The sequence below is a fragment of the Oncorhynchus masou genome, chromosome 24, assembly GCF_036934945.1.
Source record: "Oncorhynchus masou masou isolate Uvic2021 chromosome 24, UVic_Omas_1.1, whole genome shotgun sequence".
NCBI classification, from domain to species: Eukaryota; Metazoa; Chordata; class Actinopteri; order Salmoniformes; family Salmonidae; genus Oncorhynchus; species Oncorhynchus masou.
In genome coordinates this window covers 66,774,826-66,801,247 of record NC_088235.1, presented here as the reverse complement: position 1 = coordinate 66,801,247, position 26,422 = coordinate 66,774,826, and the positions used below count along the sequence as shown (strand labels likewise).

The 26,422-nt window shown below is 40.5% G+C and overlaps 1 protein-coding gene across 4 annotated transcripts in view; it reads left to right on the top strand.

Annotated features, from left to right (window-relative positions):
• The first annotated feature begins 3,298 nt into the window (after nt 1–3,298).
• The window catches only part of LOC135512516 (stromal cell-derived factor 1-like), a 47,636-nt gene continuing 24,512 nt past the window's right edge, over nt 3,299–26,422 (top strand). For 2 of the 4 annotated variants that reach the window (XM_064934610.1, XM_064934609.1), the window contains exons 1-3: nt 3,299–3,472; nt 19,194–19,311; nt 23,743–23,826. In XM_064934610.1, the coding sequence (XP_064790682.1) occupies nt 3,406–3,472; nt 19,194–19,311; nt 23,743–23,826 (269 nt within the window). In that variant the 5' untranslated portion in view covers nt 3,299–3,405. The remainder of the gene's footprint in view (nt 3,473–19,193; nt 19,312–23,742; nt 23,827–26,422) is intronic. The other 2 variants (XR_010451425.1, XM_064934608.1) reach the window with 1 other exon arrangement.

Here is a 26,422-nt window from a genome sequence, read left to right as displayed (position 1 = left end):
TCTCCCTCTCTCGCCCAGTATCCATCTGTGTGAGATAAGTCAACATGTGTCTGTGTGATATTCCTCTCTCTGTATTCAGATCTCAGTGTAAACAGTGCTCATCGGCCTCCCTGGTTCAATTAATTTCACTGCCCACAAACCTCTACAATCATACACACCCTCTCACACACATCATACACACACATACTGTTGTCTCTACGGTACCACTGACAGTGCTGGCATTCAAGTAACTCACACACACACACACACACACACACACACACACACACACACACACACACACACACACACACACACACACACACACACACACACACACACACACACACACACACACACACACACACATGCTCCAGCCTGAGCTAAAGACAATTGTTTAGAGATTCACTGAAATTGAGAATAGCATAGATCATTCCTTTCTTCATATGTTCTTCCTGTGGTTACTGTTTCTCCTATATTCATTAGCACACGTGTTATAATATAAAGTAAGTCTGTAGCTTGGTGTGTTTTTACTCAAATGTAAATTCGATGTTTTGGCTGTTAGATAGTTAATTTGGGGTGTTGCAGGCTTATGGCAAAAATTAACACTCCAGAATTTAATTTAAACATGTGTTAAATGTATCCTGCCATTTCTCTGAATGCAGCATGAAGACCATATACTGTAAAAGACAGAGCAGAATGCATAGCTAATTTATGAGTAATGTGCTTTCTTCTCTGTATCATACTGTATCAAATGCACAGCCCCACTAAACACTGGCAATTTCATTCCCCAAATCCAAATATACAAAATGTGCCATTATGCCACCGTAATGGCACCAACTCTGGGAGTGTGGTGCCTGGAAAACAATCTCACACTCAAGGTCAACAAAACAAATGAGATGATCGTGGACTTCAGGAAACAGCAGAGGGTGCACACCACTATCTACATCGACAGGACCGCAGTGGAGAATGTGGAAAGCTTCAAGTTCCTTGGCGTACACTTCACTGACAAACTGAAATGGACCACCCACAAAGACAGTGTGGTGAAGAAGACACAAACAGAGCCTCTTCAACCTCAGGAGGCTGAAGAAATGTGGCTTGTCACCTAAAACCCTCACAAATTTTACAGATGCACAATTGAAAGCATCCTGTTGGGCTGTATCACCGACTGGTACGACAACTGCACCGCCCTCAACTGCAAAGCTCTCCGGAGGAAAACTACCTGCCCTCCAGGACACCTACAGGACCCGATGTCACTAGAGGCTGCAGCCTATAGGTATAGACTAGGAATCACTGAATGGAACACTAGTCACTTTAATAATGTTTACATATCTGGCATTACTCATATCATATGCATACATTGTTTTTCTATACTATTCTATTGTATCTTAGTCCATTCCGTTCTGACATCGCTCGTCCATATGTATATAGTCTTAATTAATTCCTACTTAGGTTTATGTGTATTGGGTATAGTGTCAGATTTAGGCATAGGTGGCATGGGCAGCCGCCCAGGGTGGCATCTTGCTCAGGGGTGCCACACACAAAACATTTAAAAAAAAGAATAATAATATTTCGAATGGTGACATATGTGCAATCTATTTTCTATCGCTCATTTGCACGTCACGTCAATGATATCATGACACCATATGGGACGGAGTGGAGTGGGCGCCCTGAATCTAGTTTGTGAGCTGACCAGGCTACTGCCTGGGAAGGTCTCCCACAAGTACGGGATGGGGAGGGGGCGGGGGTAGGTTTACCTCAGGTCTACCCACTGGAAGCCTGAGGTGGGGGAGCAGGGGAATCTATCAGATAGCGCACCTTTAACTTTGTACAGTACTAATGCAATTAGTAATGAAAAAAATTATGCAATTTAGTTTGTGTGTTTCTTGTTTGAAGTACAATAGTGTAAATAAATCAGGTTCTCTTCTTTATAAGTGTGTTATTCTTATTTGTGTGATATAGGATTTGTGCAAATTAGTTTTATTTGTGTGTTTTTGTTAGCAATAGGGTAATAATTTTTATTTATTTGTATTTATATACTACAATTTGTTTCTATTTATCTTTGTTACTTCTTTTTAATATTTACAGTTGAAGTCGGAAGTTTACATACACCTTAGCCAAATACATTTAAACTCAGTTTTTCACAATTCCTGACATTTAATCCTGGTAAACATTCCCTGTTTTAAGTCAGTTAGGATCACCACTTTATTTTAAGAATGTATTATTTCATATTTTTGGAGCGGTGGCTCCTTCCTTGCTGAGCGACCTTTCAGGTTATGTCGATATAGGACTAATTTACTGTGGATCCTCCAGCATCTTCACATGGTCCATTTCTGTTGTTCTGGGATTGATTTGCACTTTTCACACCAAAGTACGTTCATCTCTAGGAGACAGAACGCGTCTCCTTCCTGAGTGGTATGACGGCTGCGTGGTCCCATGGTGTTTATATTTGCGTACTATTGTTTGTACAGATGAACGTGGTACCTTCAGGCGTTTGGAAATTGCTCCCAAGGATGAACCAGAATTGTGGAGGTCTACAATTTTGGCTTATTTATTTTGATTTTCCCATGATGTCAAGCAAATAGGCACTGAGTTTGAAGGTAGGCCTTGAAATACATACACAGGTACACCTCCAATTGATTCAAATGATGTCAATTAGCCTATCAGAAGCTTCTAAAGCCATGACATAATTTTCTGGAATTTTCCAAGCTGTTGAAAGGCACAGTCAATTTAGTGTATGTAAACTTCTGACCCACTGGAAATGTGATACAGTGAATTATAAGTAAAATAATATGTCTGTAAACAATTGTTGGAAAGATTACTTGTGTCATGCACAAAGTAGATGTCCTAACTGACTTGCCAAAACTATAGATTGTTAACAAGAAATTTGTGGAGCGTTTTAAATTACTCCAACCTAAGTGTATGTAAACTTCCGAATTCAACTGTGAGTCTTATTTTTGTTTATATTTTTATATACTTCCAGTTATATTCCCCATGCACGTCAGAGCTAGAAGAACAAGCTTTTCGCTACATCCACAATCACATCTGCTAATCACGTGTATGTGACCAATAACATTTTATTTGAGGTAAAGAATGGGAAGTTTGCAAAGATTTTCGTAACACTTTGATTCAGGTCCAGAGATTTCTGATAGAGGAAACTCGCCTTGCCAGGGAGTCATAAATGAAATCCACACACACACACTTCCATCTTTTGAGAACGTGTGTGTATGAGTCCGCGTGCGTGTGTGCGTTCGCGCGTGTGTGGGGGAGGGGTAATTTGTTCATCCTCAGACACTCCCACTTTCCCTTTCCTCCTCTGCAGCGTGCCTTGTATGCACCGTGCATAACTTCATTACTCCGACACACACTTTCACAGTGCGATCTGGACTCTACATTGAACAGATTATCGGACCGGTATCGTTAATCATGGATTTGAACTACTTGGCGGTTATGGCTGTGCTCGCTGTGGCGACAAACGCTCCTTTCTCACAAGGTAGGCTACGGTGCATGAGTTTAGCAATTATTTTTTATTCGTTATTAAAATAAAGCATTCGTGTAATTGTCTGGATATGTTTTATGCCCGAGGCGCTGCATAAAAGGTTGTTCTAGTGAGATGCACCTGATCATTTTTGTCATTCTACTGTTTATGCCACTATCAGATATACATTAGTCACTCGTAATTAAAATAATCTAGGCTGTTTGATTTGTAGTTGCCCTATCCTAAACAATTGTCTGATCGCGGTGCAATAAAATATAGTGTAAAATATTTTATAGAATTTATTACCTCTGTTTTGAATAACTGAAAGAGTGGGATCACCAAAAACCAGCATGTTTTATTTGATTATTGAAAGTCTCGTTCCTATGTTCACTTTGCTATAGCCTATGCACATAATTGTATTTTCAACTAACCCTTCGATGAATGGCTCTTTGAATTTCCCCTCGGAATATCACATATGTCCAGCTATATTCCCCATGATCAGAAATAACAAGTGGCATAGCGCATGTATAGCCTACCCGTCGTGCGTAAAGCAACCCCACCAGGGCACTAGAACTCTAGCAGTGTGTGCATATAGGCTGTCTGTAGCGCAGCAGACCTCAGTCGGATTGCTGATTAATATGTGTATTTGTCCTCCCTTTTGTTACCATTTCATTACCCTCAAATTAGCCTCCAACACAAAGCCAGTGCGATAGCGGTGCTGGCGACATCACTCAGCCGGGTAGATGGCTCTCTACTGCGGCCTCTTTCTCTTGGTAATGCGGCTGGTTCAGGTGTCGCGTCATTACAATGACCTCAGGGTACTTCTTTTGTGGACGGAGAGGGTTAATCCAGGTTGTTATCACCTCACTTGATGACGGTTAAGCACCGGGGCTATAGTGATAATTTGTCGCTGAAGAGGGTTGAAACTGAAACTTGAAACGTTTTTAAATTGTGCAATAGCAGAACTCCATAAACCATTATTTAATTGCATTTGGCTATCTTTCCCTGGAGCTGCTCTATGAAATTCGTTGCGTCTCTTTTAATAAAGATAATCTATTAAACAGGCTGCAAATATGCAAATAACCCGAGATTGTATCTGGACAGGCAACTTCATCTCACCGATTTCGAGTAAAATCATGCAAGAACTATTGCAAAAATATTGTGCATTTTTGTGAGATCTCATTCATGCCAAAGATATAAATGAAACGAGAAGACACATGCGCCTCGGACAACCAACATGCACGAAATGCTGCAATAGGCCTACGTTTTGCACAATTTCACGGAAAATATGTGTGAGATTTAGGGACAGGATATAGCCGACTAAACCCTTTTCAAAAAATGTCTGAAGGCTGTCTTTTGCCAGGGCTGCGTAAGGTGATCACCCATAAACATTTTTTTTTTATTAATGGTTTATACAAATGTCAATTCAATAGAGAATTGCGTCAGAAAAACAATGGTCCAAATCCCATGTCTCTACCATATACACTGAGAATACAACACATTAACAACACCTGCTCTTTCCATGATACAGACTGACCAGGTGAATCCAGATGTCACCTCTTAATAAAATCCACTTCAATCAGTGTAAATGCATTTTTTAAGCCTTGAGACAATTGAGCTATGGATTGAGTTTATGTACCATTCAGAGGGTAAATGGTGAAGACAAAATATTTAAGTGCCTTTGAAAGGGGTAATTATTTCTGTATTTCTTCCTCCAATATGATAACGAGGGGGTGTCAAGCAAATGTATGTGGATGGAATCTAACACACCATTGGTTGATCAATGCCACGGCACGTTACTCGATTGCATTTGCCTGGGCTGTGTTCTGTATTACAGAATGGTGTTCAAAGTTTAAAGGCCATGTTTCACATTAGCACCCCCTCTCCATCCCCCCAAACAATAATGTGTAGCGTATAGCTATGTCTCAATATGATATATCCCTTTTTTTGGGGGGGGATAGCAGATAAAATCTATATGCTGCTGTGCCGCACGTGCACAATAAAAACATACAAAAACAACAAATGGAAGATTGTCCTTGCTTGATGTAGAAACAGATCAACAGTTTTGGAACACTGAGCCATTGACTGCCTGCCTGCACTAGGTGGCTGTGTTACGAGTGGGCTGCTTTTGACAATAAGGCACCGGACTACATCCATATCGTTTTAAACATAGAAGAAGATCAAGAGATGGGAGTGGTGGCCTACTCATGTGGAGGCAAAAAAAGATGGCGGAAGCGGACAATGAGGTGGATTCTGAATCCAATGGCGGTAGAATCAAGGAGAATTGGAATATTGTCCAAAAGAATGGATGACGGAGCAAATTAGTGTACAGTGATGAGAATGTCCCTTTGTATCTAGAGGGAGTTAGGGTTTGTTAATGAGGAGCAGCTGAGCAGATTACCAATCTTGAAGAAACCGTTTGAGATATCCAAACTGGTGGAGAGAGTGCTGGGTGAAGTCAAGGGTTTCAGGATGAGGCTTGTTTAGATTTTTGGAGCTTCTGTTGATCAGAAGGAACGTACGTTGCGTCTCACCCAATTTGATAAGTGTCATGTGTCTCTTCGGAACAAAGCACCCCTTATATCTGGCGTTTCGAGGGAAGTTGATACTTGAGGAAAAGATAATATCATGTGTTTTAAAAGTGAGGAAAATGTTGCAATTGTGGTGGGAACCATGAAGCTACATCTTTCAATTGCCCGACAAGGGTAAAAGAGAATTAGGTGGCCAAAGTCAGGGCTGTCCAGGGCATTTCACATGCAGCACCTTTTGAAAGGGTTGAGGATTTGAATGGCTCCTGAAGAGTCCATGGTGGTGGATAGGCCTTCACTGCAGACTGCAGGGGCTGCCTTTCACCCGCAGTACCCTGACATTTTAAAGGTTAAGAAGATGGGCTTTGTGTCCTTTATAGCTATGGTGATTAATGGCACTATCAAGCTAGAGAAGGACCAGGAAGATAGACATCATTGTGGATGCGGCAGAGCGGTTCCTGGGACTGAAAGGCGGAGGAGGAGTTACATGGAATATTTTCAGTAAAGCCTGAGAAGGGAGATATGGAGATTTGAAAGAAGGAAGAAGTGAGAGTTTTGGTTTGGTTTTGCCAATGTACTCTTTTTATTTAAGTTGGATTAAATTAGTTTCCCTATCACATATGGATTTTCTTTTACCTTGTTTTGGTTTTTCAACCTCTCCCGTTGTTGTCAGCAATACACCTTTTTGGGTTGTAGTCCACCATAAAACCCACAGAAGAAGAGGAAGAAATGGGAGTATGCAAGAAGTAGTCGACCGGGATGTGCTAGAGGAATGTCCAGCTGGCCAGAAAAGCATGGTAAGCTAACATTACTGAGTGGTTATCAAGCTAGCTAGCTTGGTTACAACTGATAAAGTCGAGGTTAGTTTTACAGCCAGACGCTCAGTTTTACAGTTAGCTATATAAGGAACTAAACTGCAAGTATCATAAATCATTATTATCTAGCTAGCTACTGTAGATAAATATGTCAAATGTAAAGCAAGCAGAATTGTGGCATGTGTAAGAGGCAATGCATGTTGGCTAGCTCACATTAGCTAGATAACCATATTAAGTATCCACTCTATTACTAAATAAGTTATAATTTAGTTAGCTAGCTACATTTGATAATTCTTGACATCATCCATCTTTGAAGCAGTTTGGCTGCAAAATTCAGTGCCAACAATGACCAACATCTAAGCAAGCAGCTAGCTAACTAAGTTAGTCAAATAAGGAGGAGCATGTTGTCATGATGGAATAAGTCACCTATGTGAAGCTAGACACAATAAGGATTAGCCACAATAGTGACATTTGCTGTTCGCCTTAGAAATTGTTAGTGAGAAGAGGCGCGGTGCTATACTATAAATAATATCTTAGCTAACGTAAACTCACCCCATTCCATACAAATGTGCGCAACCGCAACATTCAAACGAGGCTACAAAGAAAACTAATGGGACTGTAGCGACTGTGTTGACTTCAAAATCGGAGGTGTGAACTAGGTTTCTATTCAAGCGTTGATCGACATGGTAATGGCTCTATAGTATTGGAGAAAAGTTTAAAAAACTGACCCTCCGTTACATCGTGACGTGTGATGTCGTAACGTACAGCACGCAAAAAGCAACTATTTCTGTCTTACAATCTCTCTCCACCAGGTATAGCACTTCTCTCATTGTTTAAAAACAAGAAATGGACATTGACAGGGGGTAAAGGGGGATACCTAGTCATTTTGTTGCGTCATCATTGCATGCAATCATCATTCTCAAAGCCACTGTTTACTTCTAAGATCACTTTAGCACCGCCCTAAAAACCTGATTCAAATTCAACACAAACCTTGGGATATATTATTATTATTATAAACCTTCAAATAGGTATGTAATGACACATTATATAAACTCTTTATAGTGTTTTATTTACATTTTAGAGGCAATAAGGTGATAAGTTGGACAGATCGAGTGAATTTTTTTTTTCCCACACAACATCTCTCCTTCTCACTGTCACGCATTAGTTTCGCTTCCCCACCCGCCATTTTTAAAAAGAATGGTCCAAGGACATTCAAAGCCTTCTGACCAACTAACTGCGATCTCTCCAGAGTACAGAGAAGTAGTCTACACTCATATTAGTATACTCGATGCAGTATGTAAACCTACTTCACTATGGTAGTTCTTCCTGTGTGATAACATAGCATATTATCAAGGGCCACTGGTTGGATTGGATTTACTGTACTCACGCCAAAACTCTTGCTCTCCCCTCTCTGTAAAAAGCTCCCAGACATTTGTCAAAACTAACATGTGTCCATCCCCCTATCCCCAGATGAGTCTGCTAGGCTATGGAACTTTAGAGCAGCACATCAAAAGACCTGCCACCCTGTTGTCAGCTATCTACAATATCAAGGCTTTCAAAGGATACATTTTGGGGATGAGTTTTGTATAAACTCATTTTATTGTTGTTAGATTACAATACTACTTTTCATAGCATGTTTGTAAACGTTGGGTCTTCACACTACCTTTGACTAACTTCTGTTGTAACTTAAACACAAAGACACTTGGAGCTTGTGATTCAAAAAGTCTAAAGTAAATGCAATGCAAGTCCAGGGTGAATACATTTTTATTCTTGTACAGTGCATTCGGAAGGTAATCAGACCCCTTGACATTTCCACATTTTGTTACGTTACAGCCTTATTCTAAAATTGATTACATTTTTTTAAATCATCAAAACAACACACCATAATGGCAAAGCAAATTTCTAACAAACTTAAATATCACGTTTACATAAGCATTCAGACCCTTTACTCAGTACTGTGTTTTTGGCAGTGTTGGATTATGACTGTCGCTGCAAAGCTATTTTCAGTAATCTCCAGATAGATATGTTCAATCAGGTTCAAGTCTGGTCCTCTCAAGGGCATACAGAAACTCCCGAAGCCACTTCTGTGTTGTCTTGGCTGTGTGTTTAGGGTCCTTGTCCTGTTGGAAGGTAAAACCTCCGCTCCAGTCTGAGGTCCTGAACGCTCTGGGGCAGGTTTTCATCAAGGATCTCTCTGTACGGTGCCGTTTATCTTTCCCTCGATCCTGACTTGTCTCCCAGTCCCTGCTGCTGAAAAACATACCCACAGCATGATGCTGCCACCACCATGCCTCACTGTAAGGATGGTGCAAGGTTTCATCCAGACGTGACGCTTGGCATTCAGGCCAAAGCATTCAATATTGGTTTCATCAGACCAGAGAATCTTGTTTCTCAGTCCTTTCGGTGCCTTTTGGCAAACTCCAAGTGGACAGTCGTGCCTTTTACTGAGGAGTGGCTTACGTCTGGCCACTCTACCATAAACGCCTGATTGGTGGAGTGCTGCAGGTGGTGTGCTGGTTGTCCTTCTGGAAGGTTCTTCCATTTCCACACAGTAATTTCCCTGACCAAGACCCTTTCCCTCGGTTGCACAGTTTGGCCAGCTTTAGGAAGAGTATTGGTGGTTCCAAACTTCTTCCATTGAAATATGACGGAGGCCACTGTGTTCTGGGGGACAATTCTACAGACATTTTTTGGTACCGTTCCCAGATCTATACTTCGATACAATCCTGTCTTCGAGCTCTGACAATTCCTTTGACCACATGGCTTTGTTTTTGCTATGACATGCACTGTCAGCTGTTGGACATGCGTGTGCCTTTCCAAATCATGTCCAATCAATTGAATTTACCACAGGTGGACTCCAATCAAGATGTAGAAACATCTCAAGGTTGATCAATGGAAACAGGATGCACCTGAGCTCAATTTCGAGTCTCGTAGCAAAGGGTTCGAATATCTATGTATATAAGGTATTTTGTTTTTTAGTTTTTAATACATTTGCAAAAATTTCTAAAAACCTGTTTTCATTTTGCCATTATTTGGTACTGTGTTGATTGATAAGGGACAAAAATATCTAATCAATTTTAGAATAAGACTAATGTAACAAAAGGTGAATAAATTCAAGCAGTCTGAATACTTTCGAACTTCACTGTATATCAGATACATCACACAGGTGTGTCAACTAAAATATATATCCCAGATTGAAGAATGGGGAAAGTAGACAAAGTGAATAGAAGTCAGTGATTGTGTCCGTAGCAGTTCACATGAATTTGAGTGGCTACATATAATAAACTCAGCAAAAAAGAAAACGTCCTCTCGCTGTCAATTGCGTTTATTTTCAGAAAACTTGTCTCATCAGGGGTGATGGTTGGATTCGCGTTTATTGTTGAAGGAATGAGCGTTACACTGAGGCCTGTTCTCTGGAGCGGGATTGGAGGTGGCGGATCCGTCATGGTCTGGGGCGGTGTGTCACAGCATCATCGGTCTGAGCTTGTTGTCATTGCAGGCAATCTCAACACTGTGTGTTACAGGGAAGACATCCTACTCCCTCATGTGGTACCCTTCCTGCAGGCTCATCCTGACATGACCCTCCAGCATGACGGCAGGGTAGGCAGGGTAGCCTAGTGGTTAGAGCGTTGACAAGGTACAAATCTGTCGTTCTGCCACTGAACAGGCAGTTAATTCACTGTTCCTAGGCCGTCATTGAAAATAAGAATTTGTTCTTAACTGACTTGCCTAGTAAAATAAAGGTAAAATAAAAAATGAAATGACAATGACACCAGCCATACTGCTCATTTTGTGCATGACTTCCTCCAAGACAGGAATGTCAGTGTTCTGTCTTGGCCAACAAAGAGCCTGGATCTCAATCGCATTGAGCACGACCTGTTGGATCGGAGGGTGGGGGTTAGGGCCATTCCCTCCAGAAATGTCTGGAACTTGCAGGTGCCTTGGTAGAAGAGTGGGGCAACATCTCACAGCCAGAACTGGCAAATCTGGTGCAATGCATGAGGAGGAGATTCACTGCAGTACTTAATTCAGCTGGTGGCCACACCAGATTCTGACTTACTTTTGATTTTGATCCCCCTTTTTTCAGGGACACACTCCATTTCTGTTCGTCACATGTCTGTGGTACTTGTTCAGTTTCTCTCAGTTGTTGACTCTTATGTTCATACAAATATTTACACATGTTAAGTTTTCTGAAAATAAACGCAATTGACAGTATTGCATGCATTGTACAACCTTGTACAACCTTGCCAGTAGATCTTGGATCCATTCAATATTCCCAACTGTGACGAGTTTAAACAAATATTAGCATCGTAGTGCTTATTTTAGGACTTTAACTGTGGGAAATCACCTCACTATTCAGCCTATTTACCTATGGATCAATGAAAAGGGTTATCAGCCTACTCAGTGACACCCAGAGAACACAACTGTGAAGAGTTTACAAATATTACGTTGTAGCTCATATTGCAGGACTTTGACTATGGGAAATCACCTCACCTGTCAGTCTGTACATTCATATTGCAATGTCCAATACGCACAAAAGACTGACAGGTGAGGTGAGTAGGCTGAATCCATAGGTAAATAGGCTGAATAGTGAGGTGATTTCCCTCAGTTAAAGTCCTAAAATAAGCACTACGATGCTAATATTTGTGTAAACTCTTCACAGTTGGGAATATTTAATGGATCCAAGATCTATTGGCAAGGTTGTACAATGCATGCAATGCATCCACCATTATCATGTTGCATGATTCCACTATTTGTATCAGTGTCAACGAGGGACTTTTATAAGAAGGCGAACCACAAGTTATACTATCGTGGCTATTCGTTATTGTGGCTAGCTTCACATAGCGGGTGCAAAAGCGATCGAAGCAACGTGCCATTACATTGTTCAACCAATGGTGAGTTAGATACCACCCACAGACGTTTGATTGACACCCCCTCATTATCATATTGGAGCAAGAAAGCTTAAATGAATTAAAGTTTGAATAATTAGATAGTGCAAAGAAGCATTGTTTTAGTTATCTATTTATGTGTGCAGTTCTTCATTTCATTCTAATTAAGGCAGGTTCGGTCCTCAATGGGGGGGGGGGGGGGTGCTTGTTAATATTAGGAAGGTGTTCCTAATGTGTGGTATACTCAGTGAATGGTTCAAAAGTTTCAGACGATATACTCTGAGAATTTAGCATGTTCGGAGTGAATGGAATGTCCATCACGGACATGATCAAAAAGTGGCCACTTCTCTATAGAACTCTGTGGAGCTGCTCCACGGCAGAACGCTGCTAACTTTTTAAATGTTTTTTTTTTTTATTGAACCTTTATTTAAGTAGGCAAATTAGACAGCTGCGCCACTTGGGAGCCCTTCGAATGTCAACAGACAAGCTATTGGCTGCAGGTTTTTGATAGAAAAATCCTGTTTTCAAAATGAAATCTGCAGAATACGAACATAGGGACTAAATATCTTTATTTACAAAGCAACAGACTGAATTTCAATATCCAACCTCCGCAAAGACGATATGTTCCTGTTTTCATTGTGTATTTCTGAGTCTTTCCCTTTAAATCGCCATAGAAATGGCCCCTCTCGGCGTATATTGATTGCCAATATAGCCAATGAAAGACAATGATCTGGAGATCAAAATTATGAGGTTATTAAGTTAATTTTGATTTGTCCATCCTGCGGAAATACCTCCAAATGGTACCATCTCCCAACCACAAATATAGAAGAGAACCAACAAATAGCGGCACGGTCTAAACTAACATTGGTCACGTAAGGGATAATCAACAAGGGGCTATGCGTTCTATGGAAAATAATGAACGACGTGGAGGTTGTGTTCCACGACTCACTAGCGGACTGGAACTGACCTTCCACGTAGTTGTATTATTTTCCAGAGAACGCATAGAGCCCAGAGTTGATTTTCTTTTATACAATGGTTATAATTGAAAACATTTGCCACTAGAAATGTGTTCATTTGCTGGAAGGAATGTGTTGAACATCCACTGAAGTAGCTAGCAAGTTTAGTAGATAGCTACAGTAGTTGCCATGGTAACCAAACAGACATACTAGTTTAGCCCGTTCAAATTCATAAAAGACATACCCTCAACCACAACCTTGCCTTATGCCATTGGGGGAATCCCCGCGGCCATATTTGTCTTTGGTCCAAATGATTAGTCAAGCAAGAGACGTTTTCAACGTAAGCCCCACAGCCCTCATTTTTTAATTGAGTTTGCGAGTATACAATTATGTTCACTTCAGACCTGAAACGCCCCATATTTCAATTAGCGATGATAGTACATCCGCTCAGAAAAGTCAGTCAAAACTTAAAACCAACATTAATATGGAGAAGTCAACATACAAGTGTATATACAAACAAATGTAAGTAAGTTTAAAATTGTGATGATGGCTCAAATACTTGTCATTAAAGTAATGCTGTTTTTGTTCGGTTAACTTTTGTAAATTGTAAAAATAAAAAATTTTCCTTCTTCAGAAGTTCCAGTTAGGCAGGCTAATGTTAGTTAGCTAACTAATTTGCTAGCTATCATACAGTAGGCATATATTAATAATTATATAGTAAATTTAATTTGACATTATAATTGACTGTAGCGCAAATAAAGAACCCACATGCTACCAGTGGCTGAAAACACAATCGTTGCAGGATGAACGTGTGACAAATTACCTGCCAAGGGCGGTCCATTTAAAATTAATTCCTTCCTCTCTCATCCCCTTGCCCTGTAAGTGTAAATTCATCAGACGTCATATATCATCATCTTAATAGTGTAACGACCATGGGTTTATAAGCGTGGAAATCGTCCCTGCCGCAGGAGCATGCTTTTGCGGCACAGTCGATAGCGCGCCGGACCTTCGGGCGAGAAGATCGATAGTGCTCCCCTGCTGTTTCATTACATTGGTGTCCGAAGTGATCGGACCTCGCATCCACGACAGTGCATGTGCTTGGCCGGTGAGCGCGTTCCTGTAAGACAAAGAGCCGCAAGCTAGCGCGAGGATGTGCTCTTTGAAAGGAGGGAGTAGTGTAACGACCCTGGGTTTATAAGCGTGGAAATCGTCCCTGCCGCAGGAGCATGCTTTTGCGGCACAGTCGATAGCGCGCCGGACCTTCGGGCGAGAAGATCGATAGTGCTCCCCTGCTGTTTCATTACATTGGTGTCCGAAGTGATCGGACCTCGCATCCACGACAGTGCATGTGCTTGGCCGGTGAGCGCGTTCCTGTAAGACAAAGAGCCGCAAGCTAGCGCGAGGATGTGCTCTTTGAAAGGAGGGAGTAGTGTAACGACCCTGGGTTTATAAGCGTGGAAATCGTCCCTGCCGCACGAGCATGCTTTTGCGGCACAGTCGCGCCGGACCTCGGGCTCGAAGGTCGAGGGTTCGAGACTTGCTCCCTGTTGTTTCATTACAGCTCTCAATTTCAGGAAGATGGTCGTGAAAGCTACATTTGCCACATTCTGAATTATGTCCCTGTAATTGAGGATGATTTCCACTCAGTTTGTGATTCACCTGTGTCAATTGAAGAAATTAGAGAGCCTCTGAATTCAATGAAAAAGGGGAAATCACCTGGCCCTGATGGCCTGTCAGTTGAATTCCATAGACAGTTTTGGGAGTTACTAGAAGACTCGATTTTCAATATGATTCAAGATTGCATTAAACATTGAGAAATGGTCTCCACTATGAAACAGGACCTTATTTCATTGATTCCGAAGCCCGATAAAGACCCTTCTCTCATTGACAATTGTAGACTAATTACTTTATTAAATGTTGATTACAAATTGATTGCGCTGGTTTATGCCAAAATATTAAAGAAAGGAATAGATACCATTATAAATGAGACTCAAACAGGATTTATGAAGGGCCATCCCATAAACTCTAACATTTGTTTAGTCTTGGACCTTATAGATTATTCAGATGCAATTGACTCCGATGCGGTTGTACTAGTTTTGTACTTCTGTAAAGCCTTTGACACAATTGAACATTAATTTCTCTTTAGGTCTCTTTTTGGATTTGGTGAAAATGTTAAAGTATGTTGCATGTTTTATAAAGATATAAATAGTTCTGTGCTACTAAACCTTAATACTTCCAAAAGATTCAGTATCATCAGAAGTGTACGACAGGGATGCCCAATTTCGCCATTTCATTTTTATTCATTTTGGTTGTGGAACTTCTCTAGATATTCTGAATAATGCAAATTTGTATGGCTTAACCATTTTTAACGAAGAAATCAAAATCTCCCAACTAGCTGATGATACCACTCTTTTCTTAAGAGACAAAGACCAGGTCGCCCATGCCCTTAATGCTATAACTGCATTTTCAATTGCATCAGGATTAATGCTGAATGTTTCTAAATGTGAAATCTTATGTTTATTTGACTCTGATGATAAAGAAATAGAAAATATTCCTGTAAAGGACTGTGTTAAATATTTAGGAATACAAAAAACCACTTAGTCAGACATTTGAATTTCTCTCCTAAAAGTAAGAGAACTAAATATATTTAATAATTGGCTACAAAGATATCTTTATATACTTGGGAGAGTACTTCTGTCCAAGGTAGAGGGACTGTCTCGTTTTGTGTATCCCTCATTATCGTTGTGTGTAAATCCAGCTACTTTTAAAGATATTAATAAGACCTTTCTTGACTTCATCTGGAAAAATAAGTCTCACAAACTAAAAAAATCTGTCCTTTCTAACGAAAGAGCAGAAGGCGGTCTAGAAGTGTTGGATGTTGTAAAGAGATTCTTCTAACTCCTCCTCTGACGAAGAGGTGGAACAAGGATCAGACCAAAATGCAGCGTGATTAGTTAGATACATCTTTAATGAAGATGAAACACAAACAATACAAAAACAACAAACGTGGAAAACCGAAACAGCCCTATCTGGTGCAACAAACACAGAGACAGGAACAATCACCCACAAACACACAGTGAAACCCAGGCTACCTAAATATGGTTCCCAATCAGAGACAATGACTAACACCTGCCTCTGATTGAGAACCATATCAGGCCAGACATAGAAATAGACAAACAAGACATCCAACATAGAATGCCCACTCAGATCACACCCTGACCAACCAAAACATAGAAACATACAAATAAACTATGGTCAGGGTGTGACAGATGTTGTTGACATAAATAACACTTTTAAGATAAACTGGTTGAAAAAATGTTTGATCAATACTGATTCAATATGTTATTTCATTCCAAATAATGTGTTTAATAAATTGGGAGGTCTTCAATTTTTACTGAAATGTAATTCTATTCCCAAAAGATTACCTGCTAAATTGGCTAGGTTTCACTAACAAGCTTTAATGGACTGGAAAATATGTTTCCTGCACATTTTTTCCCCACATAAAGCTCTTTTGTGGAATAATTCAGACATAACTGTAAGGAATAAGTCATTGTTCTACCCCAGCTGGTATGAGAGGAATATTGACGTAATATTCTCACATATGAACCATTTATAACATTGAAAGCGTTTCAGAGAGTTTATTTCTGTGATCAAAGCCGTTCCCAGTGGTCTAACTACACTTATGAAAACGTATCTTAATTTTGGGAATGATCACAAAGTTTATCCAGAACTCAGATTGGAAGGCGTGAGATCTTGTTGTAATAAATATATAAGACAAATTCTTCATTCACAAACCAAATTTACACCGAGAGGAAAGTTTTTCTGGAACATGCTTATTCCTGACATATTCTGGAAAATGCATGGTTAAGGCCATATAAATACTGTATACCAAACAAAGTTATGGAAGTGCACTGCAAAATTTTACATAAGATATATCCATGTAATTCTATGATATTAACCCTAGTGAATAACAACAAGAATAACATTTTCCTAAATCATTACAATAAGATTTTTTTTCAGAATGATTACAATTGCATTAGAATTGTTTTTTATTTTATTTATCTTTTTGTTTGTTTATTTCCAGTATTTACATCGTTAATACCTGCGTTCTGTTTTGTAATGATGTAAGAATGTAAATTGTTGATCTGTATTTAAAAAAATATTTTTTATATAATATATATTTTTTAACTCGTCAGACGTCATGATGTCATCAGAAGTGTCCATTTAATTTGAGGTTGACGGGAGAGGGTGTGTCTTTTAAGTGGTTGGAATGCAGTCCTAGTTTGCTATTATGAAAATCGAATTCAACAATGCCAATCATGTTTTTAATTCGACTTTAGCTTTAAAAAGCAGCTCAAACAAACCATGTAAGAATTAACTACAGCCATTGCTACCATGCTGATGTACTGTTCATTACAGGGAAATAATGCACGCTCTAGAATACACTTCAAGCCAATCAGGAATTAGTATTCAACAATGCCATGGAAAGCAAATTAACGTTCTTATTTCATCAACAACTGTCAAGTACATGTATATTATGGTTATAATATTGTAGAGAACAATCTAATGATTCATTCAATGTGATTTATAATGACATAGGGCAAAAGAAAACAATGTTTTGACATTACTTTCATAATATCCCTATTGAATTACCCCGTTTTTCTCTACATTCTAGAGCAGTGAACGCCCTAAACACTGAGCTTAATGTGGTATGAAATAGAATTAGGACTAGACCTACTCTCATTAAATTACCTTTTAACTTCAGAAATGTTCAACAAATAATGGGCTATTAAAGCCTATTTATCACAAAATGTTTATTTGTTGTTTAGTAAATTATTGACTTTGTATTTCTAATCACAAATCTAAATGTCCTTGTCAAGAAAATGGTATGATTAACCACAGAACAGTAGCCTACTGTCGGTCTGATATTGGGACATTCTGTTAAATGATTTCAAACATCCACCGCATCACCAAGTTAAAGAAAATACAAAGCTTACCAAACAACATGATTTACTAAACAAACACACTCACTGCATAATATACATGTGTGAGAGAGAAAGTAAGAAAGTGAGGGGTTTAGTAGTATAATATTAACATTCTCCATGTTCAACTTGACAGTGGGGGTACTCATGTTGCCTTGCTCATCTCTGACAGTATTATTTGACTAGGCCTTGGGTTCTCTCCTGTGTCTGAGACAATGAGTGGTTGTATTCATATTCTCCACTTATCTCTTACTGTAGATGTTTCTCATTGACTTAAGCAGTTGCTTAGGGCCCCCAGCTGCTAGGGACCCCTGACATATATATATATATATATATATTTGTACAGTACCAGTCAAAAGTTTGGACACACCTGCTCATTCCAGGGTTTTTCTTTATTTTTACTATTTTCTACATTGTAGAATAATATTGAAGACATCAAAACTATGAAATAACAGATGCAAAGGAGATTTTGGATGGCCAAAAGTGAGTTAATCTGCGACTTCTTTGCATTATATATATGTCGGTGTTCAGGCCAAAGTCAATAGCATTGCTTTGGTGGTTATCGTAATAAAGCTATGCAACCCATTCATTTCAGCTTCTTTATCTGTACCTGCATCCACACTGAAGATCATTGGGCGTTGGTCATCTGCTTCCTACAAACGCTATTTTAGATTAAATGCAAATGAGATTTTGGATGCCCATGAGTGTTCATCTGCGAGTTCCATGCATCATATATAGTACCAGTCAAAAGTTTGGAGACACCTACTTTTTCCAGGGTATTTATTTATTTTTACTATTTTCTACGTTGTAGAATAATAGTGAAGACATTAAAACTATGAAATAACATATGTGGAATCATGTAGTAATTAAAAAGTGTTAAACAAATCAAAAATATTTCATATTTGAGATTTGTTAAAGTAGCCACCCTTTACCTTGATGACAGCTTTGCACACTCTTGGAATTCTCTCAACCAGCTTCACATGGAATGCTTTTCCAACAGTCTTGAAGGAGTTCTCACATATGCTGAGCAGATGGCTGCTTTTCCTTTACTCTGCAGTCCAACTCATCCCAAACCATCTCAAATCAGTCGTGGTTGCGTGTTGCGTGTTAGAATAGTAGAATACGCAAGGTGCAAGTTTCAAATTTGGTTCGGCATTAGCAGTTTGTCTCTTGTTATGTCAGTCACTGACCGTCACTCAATGAGACATGCCAGCTATCATTTTTGGGATTGGTAAGTTAGTCTAGCCAGTTATCTAAACGAGCATGCTGGGCATGTGCCCAGGGGCCCTGACCTCCAGGAGGCCCCCCTTGATTTGGTAAATTTTTCTCACCCAGATATCATTAATATGGCATAAGTCTTGACAAAACGTGTACAATTGCAAGAAATTAGTTTTAAAACTAAATAACTTCTCTCCATCCTGTGACAACAATGTGTATAATTGCAGAAAGTTTGCTTTAAAACTGCAGCAATTTCTCTACTCACCATGGCAAAATGTGTAGTTGAAGGATATTATATTCATGTTACTGTACATTACATTCATGTTCTCTGTTCAACCCTCTCCTCAGCTAAACCAATCAGTCTGGTGGAGAGGTGTTGGTGTCGTTCTACAGTTAACACCGTCCCCCAGCGCAACATCCGAGAACTGAAGTTCCTGCACACACCCAACTGCCCCTTCCAAGTGATGTGAGTACCTCCCCAACACACACATGTACGGATGGACAAGATCACAGAACAACAAGCTTTCAGAGTCTCACTGCAAAATAGACATTTCTCCAAACGTCACATTTCGAAATTGCACCAAACATCAACATTTGAGGTGTTTATTGATACCACAGTGCCTATCACTGGGATTGAACACATGACCTTTGAATCCAGCATCCGCCCATATGCCAACCACAACACCCTAGCAAAAGCCAAGCCTACTTCATGATAGTAGTGCTCCCCGTTGCCCCTAGTGGCCGGTTTTGACTTATTTGGTTTTATCTTTATTTCAACAGGGGAGTCCCATTGTGACCAATTTCTTGATTTAGGCATTGATTCTGACTTCGTTAATGATGAAACATGCAGAAATGCTAAGCCATTACCTGGTTGCTAAAATTCTAACAGTAAGCCTCCTTTCAGTTTATGTGACAAAAAAAGCAATCATTGTGTGGAGAATCATTGTACTATCTTAACAGCTGTGAAATACATTTTCCATAACCAAAAATATTGTATTTTCAGCTGTTTAAAGTGGGTGTACAAAACCGACCAAAAGTAAAAGACGCAAAAATTTAACTTAAGCATGGGCAGCATAGGCATTGTGCTCATAGACCAGATCTACCGCTTCTTAGACTTGCTTTCAATGACAGATCTATAACTCACATTTCTACGTGAATTTGGTCTGGTTGCCATATTGCAGCTTTAAGTAAAACAGAAAGGCATTAATTCTGATTGGTTAACAGTCAGGCATTAATTCCTTTTGGTTAGGGTTAAGGTTTGGGATAGGGTTAATTTTATTCAGGCATTCATTCTGATTGTTTATGTTCAGAAAAACAACTCTATTGTTTAGTTTAGCCATTAATTAAGACTGGCCTTGCAATGGATGGATGTACCATTGGTCTAAGCAGCTGACTGCTCTTTTATAGACCCGGGTTCACCACAACACTTTTTAAATGTTGGCCGTAGTGGACAGATTTGACGTCATCTCCCGATGTCCTGGGGTCTTACAAAAACTAGACATTTTGAAAAATCATGCACACACACCCAAGACCTTCTGGCTCTGAAACATTTCATACCATCAATCTCATGGAGCTGACAGCCAGTGAAAGGAGACGCGCGCGCACACACACACACACACACACACACTGCTGATGCCCATCTCATTGTCCATTCTGTACGCAATACACACATAATTAGACACATCCACAGGAAGCATTATTGTGAAAAAGAGTGAGTGTGAGTGAGGGGGGTTGGGAATTGGATGCAGTTTTGTTTTTCTCTAAATATTTGGTCTGTGTTCTCACGCACTGGCTTTTCTCTAGCTCCTAACTCACAGGGTCTGGTACTGCTCAACATTATAAGATTAAGATCTCTTTATTGGTCATTTGCACACAAGGTCCAACTGAAATTGACTTCTGCTTCTAACCCAACCATCTGAAAGACACACATACATATACAGGTTTTTGGAGAGGTGCTGGGGTCTGCCACCCTGGGCGCCCAGGGAACTTTTGTTGTGGGGGGGGTTAAGTGCCGAAATCAAGGGGACAACATAGCAGTGCTGGCAACAATAACTGCAGTAACCCATGGGGTCACACTCAGATGATCAGTCAGAGAGGGGGCAAATTATTGTGGCCCTGGTGGAAAAAATGTATCAAAGTTCTGTCTGCACAGAGATGCTTGGGGAAATGGTCAAAATGGGGGACCAGTGTGTGTGTGTTTCAAGGGAAGGGGGTGTATCTGAGCTCCATCAGCTAGGACTTGGCATTGGTTAATCAAATCTTCCCATACATGCTAAATGTTGCATGCCGTCTCAATCAGCGACAAGCGTATATGCATTCGCACATCAAGTATTTTCTTGAGGTGGGCACGGGGATGGAACAAATGTTGAACTTGTTGAGCTTGTGGTTGTTTATGGGGGAAGGGTGGAGAGTGTGTATGAGTGTGTGTGTGTGTGTATGTATCCCACATCTGTTGCTATGGGGTAATGATGTTAGGGACAATATAGGATGAATCACAATAATTGTTTTCCAAAATAATAATTGCAATCCTGGTAAACAAATCCTTCAAATTAACTGCCTACATTATTACACATGTAGATGGAGATATTTCACACATGCGTCTAACAAAAATATATGGAATATCTGCATCAGTAGAAAGCCCTCTTTAGTGTCCTAAGTTTTCATAACTGTGACCTTAATTGTCTAAGCTGTTAGTGTCTTAAGACATATTGAGTAGGGCTGGAGAATCTACAGTGAAATAAGACAACATTACTGACCAAAACAGCAATAGACAAGGTATATTGACATTAGGGAGAGGCATGTGTAGCCGAGTGATCATAGGGTCCAGTGAGTAGCTAGGCGAGCTGGAGGCACGGCGATCCAGACAGCTAACAGGCCGGGGATGGAAGCATGCTTGCAGATGGTCCTCAGGGGAACGTCGCAACGGGAGAGTCTGTTGAAACCCCCTCGGACTGTTATGTTGGCAGATCAGTCGTGATGGATCGATGGGTCTCCGTGTCGGCAGCAAAAAGTCCAGGCCAATTGGCAGAAGAGGTATTGAAGCCCAGGAATTATCTGATGGAATTCTTTGGCTAGCCAGGAGAAGGGCCTAGCTCCAGGCCAGCTCCAGGCTAACTGATGCTTGCTTCGGGACAGAAACCCCCTCGGGCGGTTACCTTGGTAGACCAGTCGTGATGGATCAGCGGGGCTCCGTGTCGGCAGAAAAGGGTCCAGGCAAATTGCCGAAAGAGGTCATTTTAGCCCAGGGATTGCTTGATAGTCTCTTCTGCTAGGCGGGAGATGGGCCTAGTTCGAGGCTAGCTCCAGGCTAGCTCCAGGCTAACTGGTGCTTGCTTCGGGACAGAGACGTTAGACAGGAGTAGCGACTCGGATTGCAGCTAGCTAGCTGTGATGATCCGGAGTAAAGGTTGAGAGCTTGCGGTAGGAATCCGGAGATGTGGTAGAGAAAAGCAGTCCGATATGCTCTGGGTAGATTTTGCACTGTGCAGTCTGGCAAGAGTTGCCCGGGCTGAGGCTGGCAGTCTGAGTTAATTAATGGTGATGACCGCTAGCAGTGGCTAACTGAGTCCTAGCTAGTAGCTAGTTAGCTGGCAAGCTTCAGAAGGGGGTTTCCAGTTCAAAAGTGTAAAAATATCAGATCCATACCACATTGGGTGAGGCGGGTTGCAGGAGAGTATGTTCAGTCCGTAGATGGAAAATGAGATTTAAAAAAAAAGTATCAAATATATGTAGAAAAAACGATATATACAAGGGACTGGACAAGACAATCAAAACAGACATCCCCACTGCTATGCCATCTTGGAAAATAAAAACGTGTTCATAACATGTGTACTACACACTTCAAGCACTGACCCCCCACATAGAGACACATGATCTAACCCATGACCCATCTGCAAATAGATTTGTTATTCTGGTCTAAGCCAATTGCCACAGGTTATTCTGGATATAGCCAATAGGCACATGGTTAGGGTTATTTCGTCAAAGGGCAAGAGGGGATGGATCATGGATCCCTTTAAATACCAATCTTGAACTGTCTATCATTAAAACCAATACAACATAATGCTTAAACGTCTCCAGTAAATACAATCTGTGACACCTTTAAATATCCACTTCTCTAATGTGTTTATCTGTAGAATACCTGGCTACATCTGAAACATATCTCCTCCCAGGGAACTATTTAACACTGGAAACAGGGATAGGGATGAGGAATTAATTAGTTGATAGCTTTATGAGTGACAGGTTGACTGGATCTCTTTATCTAAACCACCAAATGCAGTTGTCACTTTTTAAAACATAGAAGGTAGTGGTAATTCAATCTTCTAGCCTAGAGGCAGATAGGTGATAACATGATAATGGTGTGTGAGGATAGGGGTTGGGTAACACACATAAGAACAATGGAATGCACCTGGGGTGATGACAGACCAGCATAGCTTTACCCGGTAAACATATGGAGGCAATGTGGAGTTGTGGAGGCAATGTGGAACACTAACGTTTATTGACTAAGTCAGTTACTGTATATAGATATCAAGAACCATGGCTAATGTAGAGAGATATCTCCCCCATTTAGGACTCCAGGTCTGAATGCAGCTCAGTTGCTCAAGGGTTGGTTTAAGAGATAAGCACATGTAGATGTTAGATATAAAATCAAATCACTGTTTATTGGTCACGTGCACAGGATACAGGTGCAGTAAAACGGTGCAGTAACATTCTTACTTACCAGCTCTCCTCAACAGTGCATATACACAGCTTTCCATGTTACTGCACATAAATGTGGATTGAATGGAGGTGAAATTCAGGCAGTCTGTGCTGGAATGGAACAGCGCACCAGAAACTATTAATCTCATCCCTCTCTTCTTTCTCAACTAATCTTACTCCTGTTTCTTTTCTTTCTTCTTAGTGCCAAGCTGAAGAACCACAAGGAGGTTTGTATCAATCCCGAGACCAAGTGGCTGCAGCAGTACCTGAAGAACGCCCTCAACAAGTAAGAAACCCCTTGAGAGAACCTATAACCTAAAAATAATTCTCTGCATGTCTACACAGAGACACGGTATCTGAGAGTAACGGAATATTACAGTCTTCCTGGAAATGTCATTCACCCAATTCTCCAATTCATACAGTAGTATGAAGTTTGAGCGCGCTCGATTTACGTCACATTATGTGACGGTGCTCAGTTTTTTGGCGGCACGAATCTTGTGAAAGCGGGAAAAATCCATAAATTAGCCGCGTCATTGTATAAACCGCGATGTTCAAAGTGTGGGAATAAAGTAGCGGCTTATAGTCCGGAAATTACGGTACAGTGTATATTTGGCCTTGGATTTCAGGTGAATCTCTCCCAGCTCTATTTAGTTTATTTTTATCCCCCCAAAAAACTCCCTAGTCCTTGCCAACGTAAAGCATACACATAACATAATGCAGCCACCACCATGTTGGAAAATATTTTGAATGCTACCCAGTGATGTGTTGGATTTGCCCCAAACATAATGCTTTGTATTCAGGACATAAAGTACATTTTTTGCCACTATTTATTTGCAGATTTACTTTAGTGCCTTATTGCAAACAGGATGCATGTTTTGGAATATTTTTTATTCTGCACAGGCTTCCTTCGTTTCATTCTGTCATTTAGGTTAGTATTGTGGAGTGACTACATTGTTGTTGATCCATCCTCAGTTCCTATCACAGCCATTAAACTCTAACTGATTAAAAGTCACCATTGGCCTCATGGTGAAATTCCTGAGGATTTCTTCCTCTCCGGCAACGGAGTTAGGAAGGACGGCCGTGTCTTTGTAGCGACTGGCGGTATTGATTCACCGTGCTCAAAGGGATATTCAATGTCTGCTTTTTTATCCTTACCCATCTACCAATAGGTGCCCTTCTTTGCGAGGAAATGGAAAACCTCTCTGGTCTTTGTGGTTAAATTAGTGTTTGAAATTCACTGCTCGACTGAGGGACCTTACAGATTATTGTATGTGCTGGGTCCAGAGATGAGGTAGTCATTCAAAAATCATGTTAAACAATTATATTGCACACAGTGTGAGTCCATGCAACTTATGTGACTTAATAAGCAACTCTTTACTCGTGAATTTCACACATTTTAAATGCATTGCTTTTCACCAACAACCACATCTTATTAATCAGCTAGACCTATTGCTACGCACGCTGCTCAAATTACGGGCTTCCCAACTAGGCATATACAGTGCCTTGCGAAAGTATTCGGCCCCCTTGAACTTTGCCCCCTTGAACTTTGCGACCTTTTGCCACATTTCAGGCTTCAAACATAAAGATATAAAACTGTATTTTTTTGTGAAGAATCAACAACAAGTGGGACACAATCATGAAGTGGAACGACATTTATTGGATATTTCAAACTTTTTTAACAAATCAAAAACTGAAAAATTGGGCCTGCAAAATTATTCAGCCCCTTAAGTTAATACTTTGTAGCGCCACCTTTTGCTGCGATTACAGCTGTAAGTCGCTTGGGGTATGTCTCTATCAGTTTTGCACATCGAGAGACTGAAATTTTTCCCCATTCCTCTTGCAAAACAGCTCGAGCTCAGTGAGGTTGGATGGAGAGAATTTGTGAACAGCAGTTTTCAGTTCTTTCCACAGATTCTCGATTGGATTCAGGTCTGGACTTTGACTTGGCCATTCTAACACCTGGATATGTTCATTTTTGAACCATTCCATTGTAGATTTTGCTTTATGTTTTGGATCATTGTCTTGTTGGAAGACAAATCTCCGCCCCAGTCTCAGGTCTTTTGCAGACTCCATCAGGTTTTCTTCCAGAATGGTCCTGTATTTGGCTCCATCCATCTTCCCATCAATTTTAACCATCTTCCCTGTCCCTGCTGAAGAAAAGCAGGCCCAAACCATGATGCTGCCACCACCATGTTTGACAGTGGGGATGGTGTGTTCATTGTGATGAGCTGTGTTGCTTTTACGCCAAACATAACGTTTTGCATTGTTGCCAAAAAGTTCAATTTTGGTTTCATCTGACCAGAGCACCTTCTTCCACATGTTTGGTGTGTCTCCCAGGTGGCTTGTGGTAAACTTTAAACGACACTTTTTATGGATATCTTTAAGAAATGGCTTTCTTCTTGCCACTCTTCCATAAAGGCCAGATTAGTGCAATATACGACTCATTGTTGTCCTATGGACAGAGTCTCCCACCTCAGCTGTAGATCTCTGCAGTTCATCCAGAGTGATCATGGGCCTCTTGGCTGCATCTCTGATCAGTCTTCTCCTTGTATGAGCTGAAAGTTTAGAGGGACGGCCAGGTCTTGGTAGATTTGCAGTGGTCTGATACTCCTTCCATTTCAATATTATTGCTTGCACAGTGCTCCTTGGGATGTTTAAAGCTTGGGAAATCTTTTTGTATCCAAATCCGGCTTTAAACTTCTTCACAACAGTATCTCGGACCTGCCTGGTGTGTTCCTTGTTCTTCATGATGCTCTCTGCGCTTTTAACGGACCTCTGAGACTATCACAGTGCAGGTGCATTTATACGGAGACTTGATTACACACAGGTGGATTGTATTTATCATCATTAGTCATTTAGGTCAACATTGGATCATTCAGAGA